General features: G+C 56.7%; 3 protein-coding genes across 3 annotated transcripts in view; 1 reads left to right on the top strand and 2 right to left on the bottom strand.

Moving 5' to 3' along the window:
* The window catches only part of CATSPERD (cation channel sperm associated auxiliary subunit delta), a 39,773-nt gene extending 32,706 nt beyond the window's left edge, over positions 1 to 7,067 (top strand). Inside the window, exons 17-22 of the mRNA XM_053658566.1 lie at positions 869 to 921; positions 2,653 to 2,727; positions 3,640 to 3,768; positions 4,144 to 4,327; positions 5,514 to 5,671; positions 6,839 to 7,067. Of these exons, the coding sequence (XP_053514541.1) occupies positions 869 to 921; positions 2,653 to 2,727; positions 3,640 to 3,768; positions 4,144 to 4,327; positions 5,514 to 5,671; positions 6,839 to 7,067 (828 nt within the window). The remainder of the gene's footprint in view (positions 1 to 868; positions 922 to 2,652; positions 2,728 to 3,639; positions 3,769 to 4,143; positions 4,328 to 5,513; positions 5,672 to 6,838) is intronic.
* Positions 7,068 to 7,948: 881 nt separating this feature from the next.
* On the bottom strand, positions 7,949 to 9,656 carry PRR22 (proline rich 22). The gene is made up of 3 exons (XM_037165155.2): positions 9,527 to 9,656; positions 9,359 to 9,421; positions 7,949 to 9,027 (listed from the first exon to the last, which is right to left on the bottom strand). The coding sequence occupies exons 1-3, from the start codon at positions 9,654 to 9,656 to the stop codon at positions 7,949 to 7,951; spliced, it is 1,272 nt and encodes a 423-aa protein (XP_037021050.2).
* On the bottom strand, positions 9,204 to 15,493 carry DUS3L (dihydrouridine synthase 3 like). The gene is made up of 14 exons (XM_037165312.2): positions 15,317 to 15,493; positions 14,297 to 14,582; positions 13,556 to 14,062; positions 13,162 to 13,203; positions 12,854 to 13,006; positions 12,510 to 12,626; positions 12,247 to 12,312; positions 12,065 to 12,175; positions 11,524 to 11,620; positions 11,269 to 11,344; positions 10,699 to 10,887; positions 10,491 to 10,619; positions 9,721 to 10,396; positions 9,204 to 9,421 (listed from the first exon to the last, which is right to left on the bottom strand). Exons 1-13 carry the CDS (start codon positions 15,415 to 15,417, stop codon positions 10,324 to 10,326), a joined length of 1,947 nt encoding a protein of 648 aa, XP_037021207.2. The 5' UTR covers positions 15,418 to 15,493; the 3' UTR covers positions 9,204 to 9,421; positions 9,721 to 10,323.
* Between the last annotated feature and the right edge of the window lie 6,246 nt (positions 15,494 to 21,739).

Genomic DNA, 21,739 nt, shown 5'->3' on the forward strand with positions numbered 1-21,739 from the left:
TCACACCATGCACGAACCTGTAGGACATTGCGCTCTGTGAAATAAGCCAAAATAAGCCAAACACCAGGGAGGTCCCTACAGGAGTAGGATCCATAGAGACAGAAAGTAGAGGGTGGGGGCCAGGGACTGGGGAAGGGGAAGGGAAGTTTACTGGGGGCAGCACGTCACTCTGGGAAGCTGGGGACGTTCTGGAGGCAGATGGTGGGGATGGCTGCACAGCGCAGAGAGTGCTGAATGCCATTGACCTGTATACACTTTCAAATGGTTAAGACGATAAAGTTTATGTGTGTTTACTATGATTTTAAAAACTTTGTACAAATCTTGCCTTCTGTCCTATGGTAAATGCATGTTTGTCTTGATATAAAGCTGCTTTTTCAAACAAGAGTCCCCCTGCCCTGTGGTTTCAGGGCTCCTTATATGTCTCTGAGGGTGCCACTGCACCCCAGTTTGAGGAGCATGTCCCTGAGGCTGTCAGGCCAACTCCAGATCGCTCTCTCTTCTCTTCTCCTTCCTGTTTGTTCACCAGAGCCTTCCTGCCTTCCTTCCCGAGCACTCTGCGTGCCAAGCATGGTGCTGGGTTTATCACTCGGGTTCTGTTCCCCGTGAAACTGCAGAGGTAGATCCATGTTGGGGGGGACCTCAGCTGTGTCCCAGTGCTTGGGCAGGTTCTGAGGGCCTGAGCCCTGTGGGGCCAGTCACAGTCACAGTCTCAGTGAGTCCCAGGTGCCTGGGTCACCTCCTCTGGACCCAGGTGACTGTTTGCAGTCCCTCCTGGATGTGAGTGCGTCCCCCACTGGATGCTCACTGTGGCCAGGCTCTCAGCGGCCTTCACTGACCCAGTCAGCATCTTCCCTCTCTTTCTCTGCAGACAGCACTCATTTCAGTTGGTTGTGACCTGAAGAAAAAGATCGTCATTCAGAAGTAAGTGTGTTGTTGGCATGGGGTGGGAGGTGGGCAACGGGGCATAGGGATGAGGTGAGATGGGTGGCGGTTGGGTCGCAGTTGCTGAAGCTGGGTGGTGCTGTGCTGTGTGTGTTTGCACCTGCTCGTCGTTTCCATGATAAGCAGGTCAGTCCTGTTCACTGTCCGATGGAGTCTGAGTTTCCGGCGTGGTGGCGGCTCCTTCGCCAGCCTGGCGATGTTCCCATTTTCCTTCCATCCTAATCATTTTGTTCATTCTGTTGTTTCCTTTTAACCCCTCAATTCCCAAGTTTGATTAAAATTATTCAGGGTTTTTTTGGTTTGTTTTTTTTTTTGCCTTAATTGCTTGATAAAAAAAATTGGGAACTTTGCCTCTGGTATCTGTCACCCCAGGAAATGAGGCCGTGAGGATCCAAGGGGAAAAGCAGGCCAAATTACCATTCTTTTGCCCTTCAGGCAGCATCTGGGCAGGGGGGAGCCCCGATCTGCATCACTGCCAAACCCCAGGTGTAAACACTCCCACAGTGCTGATGTCAGGCTGCCAAGCGAGCCAGCCACACGCGGCTCCGAATTCTGCAACTGTGTGTCCAAGCCCCAGCAGGAGCCGAGGTCAGGGCTCCCCGCACGAGGCAGTCACACCCTCAGGTGATGATTTGACAGGACTTCCCCAAATGGAAACACTTTATGGAATCAACAAATTGCATATTTAAAACACATGTGCAGGAAAGGTTGTTGAAACAATACTTAGAAAGCTTTTGCCTAGACAGTGAGAAGATATTTGCCACATATGTAACCAACAACAGGCTTGTATCCAGAATTTATCAAGAATTCCTACAAATCAATTTTAAAAAGAGAGACATGAACAGACCAAAATGGACAAAGGGCTTGAATAGGTGCTTCCAAAACAAGAGAAAAAAGGGCTGATAAACATGTGATAAGATGCTGAAAAATGGGTCAACCTCACTTAATTGGGAAATGAAAATGAAGGCTTGCAGGAGACCCTTACTCACCCACTAACAAAGCCTGGCCAGCAGCCAGTCCTGGGGAGGACGGGGACCCCGGCAGCTTCCGGGACTTGCAGGCACTGCTGGTGGGCATACACAAGTTTCAGCTGCTTTGGAAGGCACACCTGTCAGCCTGGCACTTCCACTCATGCACATTTGCACTGGCGTAGGTTACAGAATGTTCTCTGCAACATTATTCTTAGTAGCACCAAGCTGGAAGTACACCAGCTGAAATGTCCATCGGAGGATGAGTAAGTAGACCACTCTGGTGTTTTGGTAACAATGTATTAATGTAACAATGACAGTGAATGAGGCAGGATGAGCTGGATAAATGTACAAACGTGGTGGTGGAAAGATACAGGGGAACACACACAGCGTGAGTCTAGTCTTAAGAAGCCAAAATCAGGCAAATGCTCTAGATAGCTTACTGGTGCAGGCCAAGTAGCAGAGAACACAGTAAAACAGGGAAGTGATTGTTTCAAAAGGCAGGATGCCCAGCACCATGATCTTGGCCTCTAATACGAGTCATTAGGGCCCCTTGGAGAAATGACTAATTCTAGGCTAGGCAGGGAAGATACAAAATAAGCCTGGAGCAACGTGGAGAACCAGAAAGTAAGAAAGGGGTTGGATATCAAACCAGTGGGACGTGTGTGTCAAAGGGGAGAGCTCATGCAGCTTCAGTTCTGTGTGGGGTCAGCAGCTTCTCACCACCATTTGTTGCTTGCAGCAAAATCTCAGCCTGTTACAAAGGCATCCTCGACCCAGTGGCCCTTCAGGACAATTACACCTACGTCATTGAGAAGTGAGCCAGAGATTTTCCTGCAGCCCTCCCTCTTTGACCATCCCCGTCTTACAGACCCCTCCCCAGCCTGCTGCAGGCTCGTGGAGCCCGGCCACCTGCTCCTCTGAGCTAGCGGAGTTGGCCAGGCACTGTGAGCCGAGGCGGGAGGTGTGGTGCGCCAAGGTGACCCTCTTTACTCTGGTCCTCCGTGCCACCAAGTGGACATGGGATGGATGGGGTTCAGCCCTTCGTGGTACCAGGTGCAGGGAGCCGCTCCCACGCTGGTGCATGTTGTCTCCGCCACCCACTGTGGGAAGACGTGGCCACTTGGATACAAGCTAAAAGTCAACAGCTATCCAGGGGCGCAGCTGAGACCAACACAGGTGCTGCTGGGCTTGCTGACCAGTGTGGCCGCAGGCAGACTTCAGCGGGGCACAAAGCCATGTGTGAGACAGGAGAGTGACAGGATGTGTGTGAGGGGGACAGAGGAAGGGAAACAGGCGAGAGGGACAGAGACAGAGGGACAGAGACAGAGGGACAGAGACAAGTGAGAAAGGCAGAACGAGAAGAACAGTGACAGAGACAGCAAGAGAGGTCACACATTTTTTCCATTAAGGCCTTCCACTGCGCCTGCCGTAGGGAGGGCACTAGACTTCATTCCAAGTCCACTGATCTAAATGCTAGTTTCATCCCCCAAACACCCTCCCGGAAACATCCGGAGTAATGTCTGACCACATGTCTGGGTACTGTGGCACAGCTAAGTGGACCCATAAGGTGAGACATCACAGAGGGTCCCAGGGTCATTTTGACCATAGCTCTGAATCCCCACCTTGGACCCTCTCCCCTGGAAGCAGCTGAGCCTGGGAGGTGTGGGGGTGGGGGGTTCATTGGGGCTGCCTGGTGGGACCTCACCCCGACCTCCTCTCTGCTTAGGGAAGCCTATGACCCCCAATTCCAGGGGCAGATGGCCAGCAAGGACGTGTTGGTGTACTACCATTATGAGGAGCTGGGCTGCCCCCTCCTCGTCTTCTACGACACCCCGTGGAAGCCTGTGGTGGAACTGTAAGCTCCCCATGGGGCTGGTGAGGTAGCAGCTGAGCCACACCCCTGCTCCCCAGCCCCCAGCCCGGCCCTTCCGTTTCTTTGTGAGTGACATTATTTGGTTACAGGACATCACATCCGTTTCTTCCAGTCTCTGGCTGTATGTCCCCTTCCCAGAGACGCCTCTTGTGTCCACCCCTGGAAAACACTCAGTGCCGCTCCACCTCTCGTCCCTGCTCTGCCCCCACCTGCCACTGCTGCATGTGTCAGCGGGGGCTGGGGGTAGCCCTGCTTTGCTCTGCTGCTGTACCGCCCCTCGAACGGTCCCCTAACACGTCAGGGCTGCCATCTCCCTGGGCCAGCCTCCCACAGCCACTCCTTGTGTGTGTGTCCTAGATGGCGGGAAGAAAAGTTCCAGGAGGTCGTGGAGGCAGAATACGTCTTGCTGGAGTTGAACGGGCTGTTCACCTACACGTACTCCCTGACAGCAGGCTCCGCGCTCTGCAGGTCCCAGCCGCAGAACTGGACCTCCATCATGCAGAACGCCAGCAAGGAGCGGCCCTTTGCCTGGGACCGAGAGGTAGCAGTCACTCTTCCGTTATTTCCCCAACAGGCCACCAGTCCGGGTGGTGACAACAGATTGCACCCAGTTGGGGGGTATCTCAGTCCGCCTGGCCTGCTGTCACAGGACACCGGAGGCTGGGGGCTTGTAAACAACAGACACTTATTTCTCACCGTCCTGGAGGCTTGAAGTCCAAGACCAAGGTACTGGCTGATTGAGGGCTGGTAAGAGTCTGCCTCCTGGTTCATGAAGGATTATCTTCCCGCTGTGTCCTCACATGGCTGAAGGGGTGAGGGGCCGCTCTAGAGTCCCTTTCCAAAGGGCACATCTTTATGATCGAATCTCCTCCCCTTAAGGGTTAGGTTCCAACTCATGAATTTCAGGGGCATGCCAACATTCATTCCCCAGCAAGGGTGTCAGGGGATGGGAACACACTGACATCTCGAGCCTGGGAGCCACATCTGGGAATGTAAGATGTGTAAATTATTTGGGAATATCCTGCAAGGGCACTGGCCAAACGTTCAGAGCTGTAGTCATTGCTGATAATTTTCTAGAACAATCGAAATGCCCATTACTAAGGGACTGATTAAATTCACAATCTATTCTGCTGAGTGAGCATTTTTACCATGAGCATTGATTTGTATGCGACCGAAACATAATGGCATGATGTCAGTAAGAGGGAGAAATTGCATCAGTGGTCCTGGGAGCTCTGATGCACACAGATAGTTTCCATCCATCCACTGAGCCCCTTAACTCTGAAGGCACGAACATGGCGCAATGCAGCAATGCTACCAGCAGGGGACGCTCACCCTGTACCTGAGCCCATTCCAGCATAAGGGTTCTTGGCTCTTTTTTACACCCTCTTCAATCGTGTCAGTTTGATCGTCTATTTTGTTGATGACACTGGTTTTTGTCTTTTTTTTTTAACAAATGTGGAATTCACATAACACAATTAGCTATTTTAAAGTGTACAACTCATGTCCATGCCTCATGCATTCACAAAGTGATACAAGCCCCGGGAAGGAAGAGGGAGGGTGGAGCTTAAGCCACATCCACAGCCTCCGCCCAGCGAGCACAAGGCCCTGACCCAAACCTTGGGTGTTTGGTGAACGGGTGGGGCCGAGCTCAGGACGGAGGCTATCTGTGGGCGCTGGCGTGGCTTTCCCAGCCACCGGGCCAGTGGGCATACCCCTGTCCTCCTCAGAACTATGTGAGCTGCCACGACCCCAGCAACGACGCTCCCCTGGAATGGCCAGAGGTCCCCTATCAGATCTTGGGGGGCCGAACAGCAAACAAGGTTATTTTCAACCAAAGGAATGGAATTTACGTCTTCTTCATTTCTGTCGTGGATCCATACTACAGGTGAGTGGGGTTAGGGGAACCGCCCTGTGCCCAGGTCTCTGGGGGTGGCTGGCTCTCCTGGCGCATGTTGCACACACATGGGGGACCCACTTCCCCCCCTCACCTGGGCCCACCTTGCATAAGCCAAGATTTGCTGAACAGCACAGACAGTCCCCTGGGAAAAGAGATTTTAAGTCACAGATGACATCTGCTCACTCGCTAAGTAAATCCTCTTCAGACCCATGTTAGGCACTGGGGGAGCAGTGGTGACCAGCAGCCACAAGCCTGCCCCGGGGGCCCAGAGTCGCCCTCTCGTGTAGTGTCTGCTGCGGTGAAGGGGCCGACCCGGAAATATTCAGGGATTCTGCAAGCCAGTCAACTTGAAATTGGCCACGGCAGGAATATTTACACCAGGGAAATCGGCACACACTATCAATCAGACCTCCCCTCCCTTTCCCCCACCCCAAAGCTGGTTGTTAAATACTCACCACCCAAGATAGCTGAGCAGCTCCTGAGTCACATCCAGTGTGCTTTTCTAGATCATCGGCACTTCCCACTGGGTGAGGGATTATGGGGGGCCGTTCTCTCCCCTCCTCATCTATCCCCTCAAGACAGGTACAAACTCCACCCCCAAAGCACATGGAGACCCTGTCTTCCCTAAAGGCCCCTGACCCTGAACCAGAGAGACTGGTTCTGAGATGACCCTGGGGGGAAGGGACAGTGGTGGGGACATCCAGAAGAGAGAAGGGACTACCTGTGGGAATTGTCACCTCCTCCTCCTCTACCCTGTGTCCAGGAGAGCCCTCAGTGAGTTCTCCCATCCCCCTCTCCTGGGTCGCCCTTCCTGCCCATCAGCTACATCTCTGCTGGCCATCAGCACCGTGGATGCCTGTGGCTGCTGTCCTGTCCTCACTCTGCTTCCACGCTGTGACAGAACCTGGGCAAAGTGGGGGCACCCCTTGTCTGCAGAGGAGGGGACCCTAGGGGTTCTGGGGAGAAACTATGACAGCTGCTAAAATACACAAGAGGAAGGCACAGTTAGAATGGATAAAAAATAGATATAAATTGAACTCGGTGTCCTGGGTCGCCAGCCCAGGGCCCTGACCTCAGTTTTACCGTGTGTGTTGGGTTAAGGGCAGGGCCCCTGAAGGTGGTGCCCCATGGCCTCTCCCCACCCACCCCTTGCAGCTACTGCCACCTGGAGACCACCTTCAGCGTCTACGTGTACGGGGCCTTCCCACTGACCTTCAGCCACTCGGAGATCAGCATGATCCTGCTCATAGTGACCTCCCTGCTGTCCGTGTGGCTGGCCTACATGGTCCCCAAGCTACTGCACATGGAGCAGGGCCACAGGTTCAGAGGGTTCTGGGTCGGTCTGTGCAGGAGATGTAGACAGTCCTGTGCGTGTCTCCGGTGAAGGCGCTGAACGGCCCCGGAGAGGCTGAGTGGTCGAAATAAAGTGTATGTGAAACAAGCAGGCGGCATGAGCATTAACTCTGCGTGGCCTTTTCTAGACGCCTACCTCCAGTGCTCTGCCTCTCTTGACATGCTGGTGTCAGAGTTCCTTGGAATGACAGCACCTCCACCAGCCGTCAGCCGTCAGAAGGGGGGTGGCCCATGCACTAATCAACGGGTGGGTGAGCTGGGTGGGTCAGATGGTTGGAACGTTGTCCCATAGACTCAAAGGTCTTGAGGTCGATTCCCGGCCAGGGCACATACCCAGGTTGCGGGTTCGATCTTTGGCTGTGGTGTGTATGATAAGGCAACTGGTTGATGTTTCTTTCTCACATTGATGTTTCTTCCTCTTCTCCCCCAACCCTTCCTCTCACTCTACAAGTGAATAATAAAACAATAAGTGAGTGAAACAGCGGCACACAGCAGAGTGACAGGCAGACCTCAGAAAGGGTGAGACAGCGATTAGAGAGGGTTAAGACCCTGGACAAAGCGGGGAAGACAGGCTGTTTCATATCTGTGCTTATAAACCCTGACACATGTACAAACGCACGGACCCCCAAAGTCCTGGCTCTCCTGTGCCTGCTACTTGGGATGCAGAGCCCACGTGCTGGGCCCAGTGGGAGGACACAGGAGATGTACAGTCCCCTGGAGCTGAGGGCTCCTCGGCTCAGTCTGGACGCCCGGCACCCAGCAGACGCTGGGCTCCTGCTGGGCTCCCCACATAGGGTTCAGGGCCCAGCGGATGACGGAGCAGGTGAGGGGGCGGCCCTCCCTCCACGCCTGCCCCTGGCCCACTGCCCTCCATCACCACCAAGTAGACACTGGACTGAGGTTAAATCTGCTTTAATGAGGCGTGGCTCCCAGGTCCTGCCTGGGTGCCGGGGAGGGGGCGCTGGACAGGCCCCCAGACTGCTTGCTCTTGCCCCCTTGCCTCCCCTTTTTGGTGGCTGAGGCACCGGACTTTTTCTTGCTGGGGGGCTCGGCCTGAAGCACCGGGGCTGCAGTGGTGGTGGCAGGGGGCCCTGGGCAGGGCGGCGGCTCCTCATCAAGCGCCTTGAAGTTGAAAAAGCAGTCCACGTTGGACACCGTGTCCAGGATCTCCGGCACACTGTAGTCGAAGGACAGCAACTCATCCGGCAGGTGCAGCGAACGGATGTCGCTGGAGGAGTCGTCCCCACCACCCCTGCTGTCGGGCAGGGCTGGTCCAGGGGCCTTGCGCGGGGACTTCTCGGGCTCAGCGCCCCCTGGCAGGCAGTCGAACAGCTTCATGGCGTCTTCCAGCAGCACTTTCTCGGGCAGCACAAACGCCCTGGCGGCCTCGGGGGACCTAGTCTCCCCCGCCCCCAATGGGGCTGCCTCTGCTTCGGCCACCTTGGGGTCCCCGGGGCCCGGTGGGTACAGCAGGTCTGGCCCGGCACCATCGCCCTGCAGCTCCTTGGCAGGAAAGGCCCTCAGACGACCCTTGAGGTGGCCGTAGACCCCAGGGGGCAGAGCGGCCTCCGCGGGCAGTGTGACGAGAAGAGAGGGCAGCTGGGTTTCCTTGGAGGGCAGTGGAGGTGGCAGGGGCACCAGGCCTTCCTTGAGCAGCGGTGGGGGTACCTCCACGAAGGCGGGCCCGCCCCCTTCACCTACAAAGCCCAGGACTTCGGGCCCGGGCCCCTCGGGTGGGTAGTACGGCATGAGGTACTGGGGGCCCTCGGGTGCTGGCTGGAAACGGGGGTAAGGCGGAGGCTGCACCGGGGCCTTGAGGAAGTGCTGGGGCTCTAGGAGGTAGGTGCCCGATGAGGCAGGGCCCCCAGCTGGCACCCCACCACCCGCTGCTGCCAGCTTGTACAGGGACGACTGGCCGAAGTCAGTGGTGGCCCACTCGATTCGGTAAATTCGGGGGTCAAAGAAGCAGCCGCAGGGCGCCATCTGGAAACCTGTGGGCCCAGGAGGGGCAGCCCTGAGAGGGGCAGGGCTAGACCCACCCACCTGGGGGGGGGCAGGTGGGACAGTGGGGGGGAAGCACAGCCCAAGCCCTGGGACCTATGGACATAAGCCTGGGTTTGGGGGCCCCACTGGGGGACAAGAGCCACAGGCCTTGTCTTCAGGGTCTCATCTAGACGGGTCACAGACCTTGGTCTGGGGGCCCCTTTGGGAAACAAGGAGACGAAGTTCAGCTTCCGGGAGCTGCTGAGGGGCAGGCAAGATGGCCCTGTCCACTCCAACCCCCGCACCGGGCCTAGTCAAGGGCTGGGAGGAGCCTAATACCTGCTGGAGGGGCCGGAAACACCTCTTTCTCCAGGTCTGGGGGGTGATACAGGTTGGAGGAACCTGCGGACAAAGCCACGTGGGAAGGTGAGGTCCTGGAGCTGGTGGGCAGAGCCCAGGCCCCGCACCGTCAGGTGCCCCTGGCTCCCACCACTGCCTGACTCGTACCCACAGTGGGAAGAGGCTCTGTGCAGGCAGCAGTGTGCGGGCCGCCCGGCCCCTCAGTGCCGTCCAGGCCCTGGGGGTTGAAACCTTCTTGGGGAGCTGCAGTAGTGTAGAAGGGTTTGGGGTGCTGCATGGGGAGGTGGGGGGCCCAGCCCAGGCAGGCCAGAGGGTGGCAGGTGAGAGCACAGGCACCTCACCTGAAGAACAAGCTCAGAAGTCACGGAGAATTCTGTTTGCCTGGTTACTCCTGGCAGCAAGTTCCAGCCTGTGGTTCCTCCCACTGGCCAGGATTCCAGGTATTGGAGGTATGGGGGAGGGTAGACAAGGACAGAAAGGAAACCAAGGCAGCCAGAGACATGTGTCACAAAGTGTGGGACAAACCCTGAGCCTAGTGTGCTGCCCTCTGCCTTTACCAGCAATGCCCATCTGATAGCTCTCCCAGCCCTTCCTCCAGGCAGCCCGCCCTGATCCATACCCCCACAGGCCAAGGAGCCCCTCTCCCTACTCTTAATCCCCAGTGGCTTCTCTGTGGTCAAGCAAGGCCTCTGGGCCCCAGCAGCGACCTGCACGGGGTTGGCCCTGTGGGGGCAGCTGGGAGATTTCAGTGAATGAGGAAGGGACAGGAAGGGAGCTGCTGGGACAGGGATGGGGAAAAGGACGGGCAGGTGTCCAGGAAGGGCTCCCGGGAGCAGGAAGGGGCCAGTTCAGGGTCACAGAAAGGCCGGAGTTTTAAAAGAATAAAGTTTATTGTCTTCTCACATGCTAAGGGGACGCTCCAACGCCCCCTCCCACCCCTGCAGCTACTTGTAGGCATTGGCCTTGTGTTTCGGCACAAAGACGAAATTGGGCGGCACAGGTCCCAGCAGCATCTCACTGTGAGGGCGGGCAGAAGGCAGGGTCAGACCTGGGGCCTGGGCCACCCCCTCCCCAGCATGCCCCCCACCCCCAGCTCCTCGGTTCCCAGCACCTGATGTGGATCCAGTCGGCTGCCTTTGGGCTGGCCATGAGTGTCTCCAGGTAGTCACGGCCCAAGTAGTAGGGGGGCCGCTCATTGATCCTCTGGGGGAGCCGCTCCAGCAGACCAACAGGCACATACCTGCAGGCAGGTGGAGACCAGGTTGGACCGGGCTGGCCTCACCTCACCAACACTCCCACCCTGGCTGCTCCATGTCCACCTGCACAGGAAGGAGAGCCATTCAAGGAGGAAGCGGCGGGTCTTCTCCACGCCCTGTGTGTCCGAGCCCCAGTGCTCCAAGCCGTAGTGCGTGAAGTCCCGCAGGATGTCCAGGCGCTCGGACGATGAAATGTCCCAGTGTCGCTGCTCCTTGATCTCCGTGAACAGCCATGGCTTGAGCAGGGCACCACTGAGGGGTGGGGAGTGGTCGGAGGCGTCCAAACCCGCAGTCCCAGACCCGCCGGCTGTGCTCTCACAACCTTTGAACCCTAAGAGTTCTAACTGGCAACTCCAAGCCCACAGCTGCAGAAATTCCCAGACCTTCCCACCCCTCCCAGCTGTAGCCCTGCCACCTTTCTGCACAGACAGACCCACCTGCTGGGGACAACGGGGACTGGGGAGTGCAGCAGTCGGGCTGCAGCACAGTGACCAGAGTGAGCAAACTCAGACACAGCCTCCCGCCCCACCCCCCGCCCCCAGCGCGGAGACGCAGGCCAGGCCTTAAGGGCAGCTCCAGATAGCTCTCTGCACACGGCCTCCCACCCCTGGCCCAAGTGCCGGGCACACTCACCGTCCAATCATGATTCCAGCCACACCGGTCTGCATGGCGCAGTTCGCGTCCTCATATGATAAGATGTCTCCATTTCCTGAGGAACAGACACAGCAGCCTCAGGGAGCTATACACACGCAGGAAAGCCAGTTCTTGGGAGTTTTTGCCAACCCAGCAGCCCCCATTGAGGCAGGCAGGGGTCTCAGGTAGGGGTGGGCCCAGGTGTCTGTGGCCTTTGATGACAGGGCATGTAAGTTTGAGTGACAGGGAACCCACCAAACAGGGGCATGGGGCTGGCTGCCATCACACACTGCTTGATGTACTGCCAGTCGGCCAGCTTGGTGTAGCGCTGCTCCCGAGAGCGGCCGTGGAGCTAGAGGGGAAGCAGTCACATGGGGAGGGAGGGAAGGTCCAGGGAGGTGGAGCATGAGAGAGAGAGAGAGAGAGAGACACCAGAGACCCAGGCTGAGACAGACAGACAGACAGAGTCAGAGATGGAGGGAGAGCCGAGATGAAGAGGGAGGAGGGAGGAGGGAGGAGAGGGGCCATTAGAAAGGCTTGCCAGGCCCTGGCTCAGTGGATTGAGCTCGGGCGGCGAACCAAATGGTCGCTGGTTCGATTCCCAGTCAGGGCACATGCCTGGGTTGCAGGCCAGGTCCCCAGTAAGGGGTGTGCATGAGAGGCAACCACACATTGCTATTTCTCTCCCTCTCTCCTTCTCTTCCCCCCTCTCTAAAAATAAAATCTTTTAAAAATTTTTAAAAAGATGAAAAGGTTGCTGGAAGGCCCCTGATACTTGCTGTACCCCAAGACCCACCGTGACCAGGGCTGCACCCCAGTCCCGCAACTTGGGCAGTAGCCGGTGAGCCAGGTTCACACGTTCCTGGACGCCCGTGCGGATCTTCACCGTCAGTGGCACGTCCAGCACCTGTGGGGATGGGTGTGGTCGGCAGGGCCCAGGCTCGGGTGGAGAAGAGGTGGGGACATCTTGGGACGTACCTGGTTCATGCCACACACGATCTGCTGGAACTTGGCAGAGCGGTTCATGAGGGCACAGCCCCCACCCTGGGAGAGACAGCAGCTGGAGCAAAGGACGGCAGGACCCACGCTGGGCCTGACATCCCTTGCTGGTCAAATGAGGAAACTGAGGCACAGGGACCCACATAGGTTCCCAGTGACTCAGGCAAGAGCAAAGCCAGATCGCAGGTCCGTGCCCCATCCACACTCCGCCCACTCGGGATCGAGGGCCGAACGGCCGCTACCTTCTTGTACACAAGGTCAATGGGACAGCCAACATTGATGTCCACGAAATCCACCTCGATGGTGCGGTTCAGAAGCTCGGCACACTTGGTCATAGTGTCAGGGAAGGCACCCTCCAGCTGTGGCAGGTGGCAGAGCAGAGGGGGTGAGGAGCCCATCTGGACCCTCCCTGGCTGGCTCCGTGCCAAGGCCATCGGCCCGCCCCATGGCTGCGGTGAGAGGGATCTGGGAGGTGACTGAGCCAGGCCTGGGTTCCAGGACAGCCAACCCTGAACCTCGCTCCAAATCTTGTCATCTGAAAGCTGCCTCCTCTCTCTCCCCCTCCCTCCCTTGGGACAGCACCCACCTGGACACCAAAGATGTCCTCGCAATGGTGGCGTTTGAGCAAGGCCCACTCGGATGTCTGGCCCTGAAGCAGATTGGTGCAGACGGCCATCTCCCCACATGTCACGTCAGCCCCAAAACGCTTACAGATTCGCCGGAAGGGCAGGTTCCCACACTGGGGGCAGTGGGGAACACAGACAATTGAGGGGTGCCCCAGACACCTGCCCCCACACTGAGTGTCCTTGACAGGATGACCCAAGACTGACAGACACTGGGCACTGTCAGGGTGACCATGCTGCCACCACCCACCCCACCCCGCATGGGCCCTACCGTGGTGAGGGGAGCCAGGTACAGTTTGCCACCAATGTCAAGCTAGAAGGAAAGAAAACAGAGAGGCTCTACCCTCCAACCTGGATTTTGAGGCCTCCCTTCTCCCCATAATCTAAAGCATGCTTTTCTCTGCCCCACTGGCCTAGTACCCTTTCACCTCTAAACCTCTGCACGTGTCAACCAATCTATGAGAAATCTTCTTTTCTCCATGTCTTCTCCTGGACAGCTTCTAGTCAACCATCAACCCCCCAGTCCTAATGCCTTCTCTTCCAGGAAGCCTTTCCCACTGCCTCCCTCTGCCTCATCCCTAACTCTCTGTGGCTGGGAGTGTGTGTCCAGTCCTTTTTGCTCCCCATACTGCCAGTGTCCTCAGGAGGAAGCCTGTGACCCATACCTGCCTCTTCTCACAAGGCCGTAGCCTGACTATGTCCTCATCCGTCAGGGACCCGCAGGTCTGGATGGGGCTGCGGGGAGGGGTAACGGTGCTGGGCCCTATGGGGGCCTGCTGGGTGTCACAGTTGTCCTGCCCTGGGGCACTCACTGTCCCTGTGGGGGCTGTGACAGAAGGGGTAGGGCCTAGTAGGTGGCCCTTGCCTAGCTGGCGCAGGGCCTGCTCGGCACGCTCAAAGTGGATCTTCCGCTTTCGCAGTTGCTGCTGCAGAGCCTTATCCAAGCCATTTCGGACGGGAGGGGCCTGGACCACCTCCTCCTGCACCAGGTTCTGGCCCTCGGGCCCCAGATGGGCCCTGGCAAAACGGCAGGTCACACCATAGGGGCACCTGCCATAAGTCTCGAATAGTACACAGCGAGGGCCCAGGTCAGCCGGCTTGGTCTCCAGGTAGCTGTTCACATCATGCAGGAAGCGACATTGATCACCAAAAAAACACTTAGCAGCTGATTCCTGCAGGGGAACAGGGAGGCAGTAAGGGAGGACAGGGAGAGGCTGGGGCAGCCAGGCTTTGAATTAGACCCTTCCCCTCCTGGCTGTGGGTCCTGGGGCAAGTCAGTAACCTCACTGTGCCTCAGTTTCATCATCTGGAAAATGGGAAAAACAGTATTTACATCACAACACCATGAGGACTGAGAGGCTCAGACTAAAAGCTTCTGGGACTTTCTGGTGACACCTAACACTAACCTGCACCAGGGAGGGGCAGAGCCTGTTCTTGTCATAGTGGGTGGGTTTCACGTGAGGGCGGCCTTTGTTCTGGCCCCGGGCTCGCTTCTGAGCCTGAGGATGCTTGCCGGGCTCAGCTGCCTCCTCCGTGGTGCCCTCTCCTGGCTGCCCATCCTCTAGTCGGATCCGCTTGGCCTCAGGCTCAGCCAGGGCACAGTCATGAGAGTTTCCATCCTTGGGTTCCTGGCTGGGTTTCTCCTGCCTTGCTTCCAGGAACTCATGGAACTGCTCCTTGGTAGTGAGGTATCTGTCAGCAGAAAAAGAAGGAAAAGGAAGTCTTGAGGGAATCCCTTCCCTGAGTTCCATTCAATGAACAGCGGGGAAAGAAACTGAGAACACTTGCCTCTGCTTACATGCTTCTGCTGATGGCGACCTCACTACTTAGAACCAGACATTTGCCGGCCTGGGAGAATCTCAGAGCCACAGGAGGGCCTATTTTGTCTTCGAGTTCCCACTGCCTGGAGCGTTAAGCCAAATTATAGGCATCAGGCATCAGGCAGGAACATCCCTGGCCACCTTCGGCTAAAATAAACTGCATGTCGCAGCATGCCTCACAACAAGGACTACAACCACCACATTTCCCAGCACACCTTTCAGCCCTACAAGCCCCAGCCTGTCCCCCGGTTTTCGATTATCGGTTACCGCCTCAGATACGGGACCCAGCCCCTGTAACTGAGCTGCCCAGAAGCGCACATGCGCTATTCCCGACAAACACTGAGACTACGGTCCCCGGCTTGCATTGCGGCCCTCGCCTCAAACCCCTCCCACACTAGCACGCTCAGCGGTGTCCTGGGTATAAGTGACAGTCCCCGACGTGAGTTATCTCAGGTATGCTGCTGAGGACCAGCCCACCCGCCCACCCTGAAGAAGCCTTCGAGCTTCCCGCCCTGAGCTGCCCCGCCTCCCGGCATGCACCGCTCGAGGCGTCCTAAGGGTACGGTGAAGGCTCCGTGAAGTTTTTCCCCTGTCTCAGCGACTCACCGAGATTTAATAGGCGCTACTCCCCGTTCCAGCGCGCCAGCTCCTAAGTCGCCACCGCCACCACTCTCTGCTGGGGCCTCCGCCGCAGCTCCCTCCGCCATCGGCCCCCCTCACCCCCCGCTTCGGAGCGTACGGAGAAGACCTTCCGGGTCGCTAGTGTATCCACGCCGTTCCTGCCGGGGAAGTGCACATGCCCGGGTCGCTCCCAATGACGCCATTGTAGGCGTCATTGTAACGGGGCGGAGCCTGGGTGGGGGTGGGGCTTTGGGTCTCATTTACTACTAATATCTCCGTGGAAGGGAGTTGGACCTGTTCAGAGATCCTCGAGCGGTTCGCACACTGTTCTCCCGAGGTCAGCAGTCGGCTCACAGAAGTGTTTTGTTTTCATGCTGGGCTTTTTAAAAAATTGTTACAGCTAGTGCAAAGGCCCTGAGGTGGGACCAAGCCTTGGCGTGGCATGTGGGAGAAGCAGCAAGCCCTGCGTGGCTGGAACAGACTGAGGGGAGAGAGGGAGGATCTCAGAGGGAAGAAAGGGGTCATCAGGGCCTTGTGTGCTGCTGGGAGGACTTGGGCTGTTACCGAGAGGCAGGCGTGAGGGCTGTCAACCAAGGAGGGCAGAATCTATTCACTATCTGTGACAGTCCCTATTGCACCCCGCCTGAAGCTCCCAGTTTCTGGAAGAGACTTGCTGCAGCAGAGACCTCAGGGCTCTGGACTCAGCCTGTCAGGTTCGAATCCCAGCCCTTCCACTTACCAGCTGGGAACATTTGCTGTTTAATTCCTCTGTGTCTCCATCTCATCAGAAAAATGGGGCTGATAAAAGTATCTCTTTCAGAAGGTAAGAATTTAATAAATAATAATCAATAAATGTTAACGACTACTGTTTTTATTATTTTCTTACTGCGATGTGCCCTGAATTACGTGAACACAGTGCCCGGGGGGAACAACCAATCCCTTCGGTCCCTTTGCATTTCACTGCTAAACTCGACAAAACTTTGTCAGGGAAGGGACGTGACGCTGGGACTGTGCTAACCTAACAGATGGGCCTACTGAGGACCTGGGAGGAAAGGATTTGCTCGAAGCCACAACGGGCTGGCTTTTCAAAGACCTGGAAGAAAATGGAAGTGGGCGGGGGAGCAAGTTTGTCTTCCATCTCTGGCCTCGGCTGCCCTCTGTAGGACAATCGAGGAATAAAACAGTGGAATCAGGAGATCAAAAACTGAAAGAACCTGCGGCAGTCTCTGGGAGACTTCTTGCCCAGCCTCTGCTTCCCACCTCCCGTGAGTGACGGGAGCTCACTTCTCGCGGTGCCCATCCCGCTGCCGTCTGAGGTTCCACCAGTAGTCTCCCCCTTTCCTAACCCAGACACGACCAGTCTGCAGAGACAATTGGACAGGTGTGGGGAAACTGAGGCCCACAGTGGGTGACCTCAGGTATCTGTCCACCCCTCTCTGGGCCGCAGCCTCCAAGAAGAGCTTTCCCAGCGTCCCCTGGCTCTGCTCTGACATGGCCTGCGTGCTCTGTGTAGGGCCAGGAAGGCTTCCTGTAGGAGGGGGAATGTGGACTGGCCATTGATAAACATGAGTATTAATATTAATGGCATAATATTAATTGCTCATTGTTATTTATTGTATTATTTTAACAGTATAATATTCCCAGTAGCTAAACTTATTGAGTAGTCACTGTGTCCCCTTTTCATGCTTTAATTCATTCTCTCTCTGACCTTGTGTGGAAGGAACAGGAATTTATCCCATCTCCACCTGAGTCCACAGGCCACGGTGGTCCCTTGCCCAGGGACTGCCACCCACACTGGCCTGAGCCAGAGACTGGGGCATCAGCCCCTCCCCACACAGTTTCCTGCCCACTTTCCCTCCAGAGTCTCTCTCCAGTCAGTCTGCTCTCCCGTCACCCTGCCTCCCAGGCCTCACTGTCTTCTCTTGCCCCCAACGGCCCAGCTTCCCACAGCTCTAAGACACACATAACCATGGCCCTCCCCTGCTCCCAGGCCTTCCATGGCTCCCTACTGACCCAGCCCTGGACCATGGTCCCCAAGTTCCTACATGACCCAGCCGCTGCTGCCTTCCCCAGCTTCATCCCTTATTACCTCCTCATTCCCTAAAGTCAATCACCAAGTTCATTTCGGACTTCCTGCAAGCCAGTCTTACTTCCCAGTCTTTGCATGTGCTCTTCCCTCTTCCAGGAGGTCCATCCCCTGGTCCCATTCCCTTGCTCATTACGCTCACACTTCAGTTCTCACCTCCCTTTCCTCTGGAAGCCTCTCTGACAGCTGGCGTGCTCGGGGTGGGTCCAGTGCCCCTTACAGGCTCTCCCTGTGCCTGATGTCCCCCATCACTGCTCTGATCATCCCGGAAGCTTCCTCGTCATACGACTGTCTTCCCCACTGGACTGTGAGCCCAGAGAGGATGGGAGCTGGGTGTACCTCAGTCACTCTGTGTCCCTGGCACCCAGCACAGGGCCTGGCACACAGTAGGCACCCAGTGAACACTTCGTTAGTGAATGCATCTTACCATGGCTGGGGAAACTGAGGCAGAGGGAGTAGGACCTGTTCTAGGGTGTCCCACCTTCACTAAGGCTCTGACAGAGGGCTAAGGCCTTTTCAGGTGTCACCCTGGAGAGTGTGGGGACATTAGGAAGGTGTTCTCCCACCCTGAACCAGCCTGGGTAGTTCTCTAAAGCAAAAAGGAGGCAGATGGGGAGCCCGAGGCACCCAGGTGGGGATGAGGCAGGGCCTGGGGAAGGCCTCTGGCACTTGGCTCAGTCACTAGCTCTCCTTCTCTTTTATTCTTCCTCTTTTGCCCCAGTATTTTTGTTCTCTTTCTGCATTTTGTTCTGTGTGCCCCTGTCTCTTTCTTATCTTTCTCTGCATTTCTCTTTCCCTCCATGTTTGTCTCCTCACTCTTCACATTTCTCTTTTTCTCCGTCTCTCTGTCCCTCTCCCCTCTCTTACAACTCCCTGTTGCTCTCTCAGTCCCTCTCACTCCTCTCAGCCAGGCCGGGTGGCGCTGGCAGCAGCGAGGCAGGTACGGCTGGGCTCAGTGCCCACTGCTGCCAGGGCCCCCTCGGATTTGTAGCTGCGCCTTCTTTATCTGGGGCTGCAGCTACCCCTTATCTTCTGGCTGCAGGACACGAGACCAGGATTAGGGCAACTTGGGGCCAAGGATGTGAGACAGCAGGGCAGGCGGCCCGCCGAGAGATGGGTGCCAGGGTGGGTGTGCTGCAGGGCTGCTGAACCCCAGTGACTGGGGCTGCTGCGTGTGCATGGGAGTGTGTGTGTCTGAGAGGTGATGGTGCACACACACTCACAGCTGTGACTGCCGAGTATGAATGGCTTTGGGGAGGTGTCTGTGTATGTCTATGAGCATGTTTATGTGTATACGAGCATGTGTGTCTCTTGTATGTCTATTGCATGTCTCTGTGTGATGGTGGCTGTTTTGTGTGTCTATATGCGATTACATATGCACATTGGTGGCTTTTGCATTTGTGTTTCTGTGTGTGATGGTATATATATTTTTTCAGGCGTCACTGCTGGGTATGAGTGACTTTGGGGTGTGTCTGTGTGTCTATGTCTCTGTGTGTGTGACAGTGTGTTTGCATTTGTGACTTTTGTGGGGGAGGGTCTGTGCCTCTGAGCCTAAGAAACTCCTCACTCTGGCTCCACCCTGCTGGTGACCACACAACTCCGGGCCCGCCCTCGCCCAGCTCCCTCCTGCCACCCTGATGGCTTTCCCACCTTGCTGACCCAGAGTCTCCAGGGATAGGACCCTTGAACCTGTGACCTGTGGCTGTAAATGGCCCCTGTGGGGACAGCCACCATCCCTGCTTTTCCCATCTTCGCCTGGAACCGGCCGGCTCCTTCCTGCCGCCCACAAGCCCCAAAGGCCTCATCCTGGCTGAGACCCGTGGCTCCTCCTCTGGCCCCAGGGGCCCTTGCTCTTACCCCAGCTGGGTGTACTGTCGAGCTCTGTCCCTTGTCAGTGTGCTGAGGCCTCTCTCCTCACTCGCAGCACCATGTAGCTCAGGGCGAGGGTGACTGTCCCATCAAGAACTCGGAAGCCTAATTTTGGGGAGCCTTTTGGGGGGCAACACTACCCACCACCGAAGGCCTGTGCTGAGCACAAGACAAACATGGAAGCCATTTCACAGAGGGGAAACTGAGGCCCAGCTAGCTAGGTCACCAGCACATCGAGGGATGGGGTAATGCTTAGCGTGTGGAGATGGGCGGTGCTCCGGCTGGTGACAGCTAGACAGACAGAGGGCACAGAGGATTCTGGGCCACCCCCATCCCCATAGGGCTGGTCCCTGGGGGTCCTGAAGTGCAGTCCTGGGCCCTCAGGGCCTGGACCAGCTCCTGGAGCTAAGATGGAAACTTTTCCGCCAGCCAAGTCTGAGTCTTGGCCAGAGGCTGCCAGCCTTCCACAACCTTTACATGGGCCTCCATGTAAAGCACAGAACACTCCCCTTGGGAGCAGTGACTGCCCAGGGAAGGCAGGGGGCCAGCCTCAGGGGACAGGGGTGGAGGAGTGGCTGGGGGAAGTGACTGAATGTTCTAGAGTCATCCAGCCCCAGGTCTGAATGTCTGCCTTACTGTGTGACCTTGGGCCAGCATCTTGACCTCTCTGATTCTTGCCTTTCAAAACTGCCAAGTGGGCACAGAGCAGGCTGGGGAGGGGGTGTGTTGCCTGGAGTTACCTGGGGGAGACATCCCAAGAGGCTACGAAGGAACGAAGCTAATTCCTGGACAAATACCACAGGCATGTGAAAGAGACTAGGTTCCAGCTTGCCTTGTGCTGTCCCACCCCTGCCTCAGCCTTGACCCTGGGCCAGCAGGCTCAAACCAGCCACAGGGGCCAGGTGCCCACGGGTGCCCATTGCTCTTCGCCAAGCCTTGGTTTCCGAACATTCGTGCCCTGGGCAGCCACAGTCCAGACCCATGGGCTGCACTTTTAGTTCCGCCCGCTCTGCCTTGCAGGGGCCCCAGTGTGGGACAAGGAAGGTTTAAAAATAAAGCATTGTAAATACTTGTGTTTCCTGAACATAGAACCACCCTCTGAGTTTCCTCGACCTCCTGGGCAGCCAGGCCCAGACAACTCCTTTGAGGGGGGTGAGGGCTGGATGGTGGAGGTGCCCTCGTGCACACCAATTCCTGACTGCAGTGTGAGTCAGCTAGTGTGACGGGGTTTCTGTGTCACCAAAAGAGTGTGTGGGTTGGTGACAGAAAGTGGTGGGGCGCTGGTTTTTGGGACATGACACAGTGGTGTGTGAGGGTGTCACACCTATGTCTCGTGTGACCACGTGGGGCCGGCCCTGAGGAGGGCCAGGTCTCTGGGGTATGAGTGTGATGGGGTTTCCTCACATGTGTGTGTATCAGCGTGTGTATACTTGAGTGTGACACACATGCCTGTGGTGGAAGGTGGGCGTGGATCCTGTTGTCCCCACCTCCTGTCTTCCGTCCTACCCACCCCAGAGGAAGAACCAAGTCTTTCAAGTTGCTGTTGCCAGGGCAACCATTTTATGAGCGTCCACATGGTGGGCACATGTGAGTGTCCTGCTCCCCATGTGCCTGAACAACCCCTCCCCCAAGGCCTCGAACCATAGGGGGAGGGGGACACAGGCAGTGTGGGGTGAGCAGGAGGCAGCCACAGTGCAGCTGGTGACAGCTTAATGTGGCTGGAGGGGTGGGGGTGAGTTCCTGGCAGGGCTTCGTGTGTACAGGGAAGTCGTGCCTCCCAGACTGCTGCGTGTGCACACGCGACAGTGCTTCCACGTTTCCTCTGCATGTGCGGCTGTGGTGTAGGCAATCTGTGCTCAGGATGGCATGTGAGTGTTGTCCTTTTTGTGTGTGAGATCGGTATGTGTGCTAACGCATGTGCCGGCACCAGGCAACGTGGGAGTTGTGTAACAATGTGCCAAGTGAGTGTGCATGTGCACTAGCAGCCCTAAGTTGACCCCTGCAGGTACTCTGAAGGCCAGTGGGCTGATGATAAGTGTACGAATATCATGCAGGACTATGTCTCAATGTGGAGCTGTGTGTGTGCATGCGTTGGAGCAGCACGAACCCTGTGTCTGTGTGCATGAGTGTGCGTGCATGGGAGTGAAGTGAGAATATCTGTATGAGCGTGAGCATCAGCTCACGTCTGCATGGCAGGATGTAGGTGGCTGTGACTGCTGTGGATGTAAGGATGGCACTGATGTGTGAGAACAGGCATGGTGGTGGGTGTGACCCTGCCTGGAACAAAGGTTTGGGGAATATCTGTGTGGCCAACTGTGCCGTGCCCTTCCCTTCTGAGGGTGCAGGTGTCTCTGTAAGTGAGCATGTGTTAACACCTACAATGAAGGACCCTTAAACATTGTTCACCATGCGTCTGGCACGGGTCCTTTCTATAACCCTTTGAGAATCTGGTG

Source organism: Artibeus jamaicensis, unplaced genomic scaffold (genome assembly GCF_021234435.1).
Source record: "Artibeus jamaicensis isolate MK-2021 breed Jamaican fruit bat unplaced genomic scaffold, CSHL_Jam_final scaffold_537, whole genome shotgun sequence".
In the NCBI taxonomy this organism is placed as follows: domain Eukaryota; kingdom Metazoa; phylum Chordata; class Mammalia; order Chiroptera; family Phyllostomidae; genus Artibeus; species Artibeus jamaicensis.

What these genes read in the sequence shown, in the direction of transcription:
- PRR22 (XM_037165155.2), bottom strand. Translation starts at nt 9,656, where the DNA reads ATGCAGCACCCCAAACCCTTCTACACTACTGCAGCTCCCCAAGAAGGT. An exon ending in AGAGCCTCTTCCCACTGTGG is followed by an intron (nt 9,422 to 9,526) that starts GTACGAGTCAGG and finishes CTTTGTCCGCAG; the next exon opens with GTTCCTCCAACCTGTATCAC. An exon ending in GTTTCCGGCCCCTCCAGCAG is followed by an intron (nt 9,028 to 9,358) that starts GTATTAGGCTCC and finishes CTGGGCCCACAG; the next exon opens with GTTTCCAGATGGCGCCCTGC.
- DUS3L (XM_037165312.2), bottom strand. Translation starts at nt 15,417, where the DNA reads ATGGCGGAGGGAGCTGCGGCGGAGGCCCCAGCAGAGAGTGGTGGCGGT. An exon ending in TTGACCTTGTGTACAAGAAG is followed by an intron (nt 12,313 to 12,509) that starts GTAGCGGCCGTT and finishes TGTCTCTCCCAG; the next exon opens with GGTGGGGGCTGTGCCCTCAT. An exon ending in TCGTGTGTGGCATGAACCAG is followed by an intron (nt 12,176 to 12,246) that starts GTACGTCCCAAG and finishes CCATCCCCACAG; the next exon opens with GTGCTGGACGTGCCACTGAC.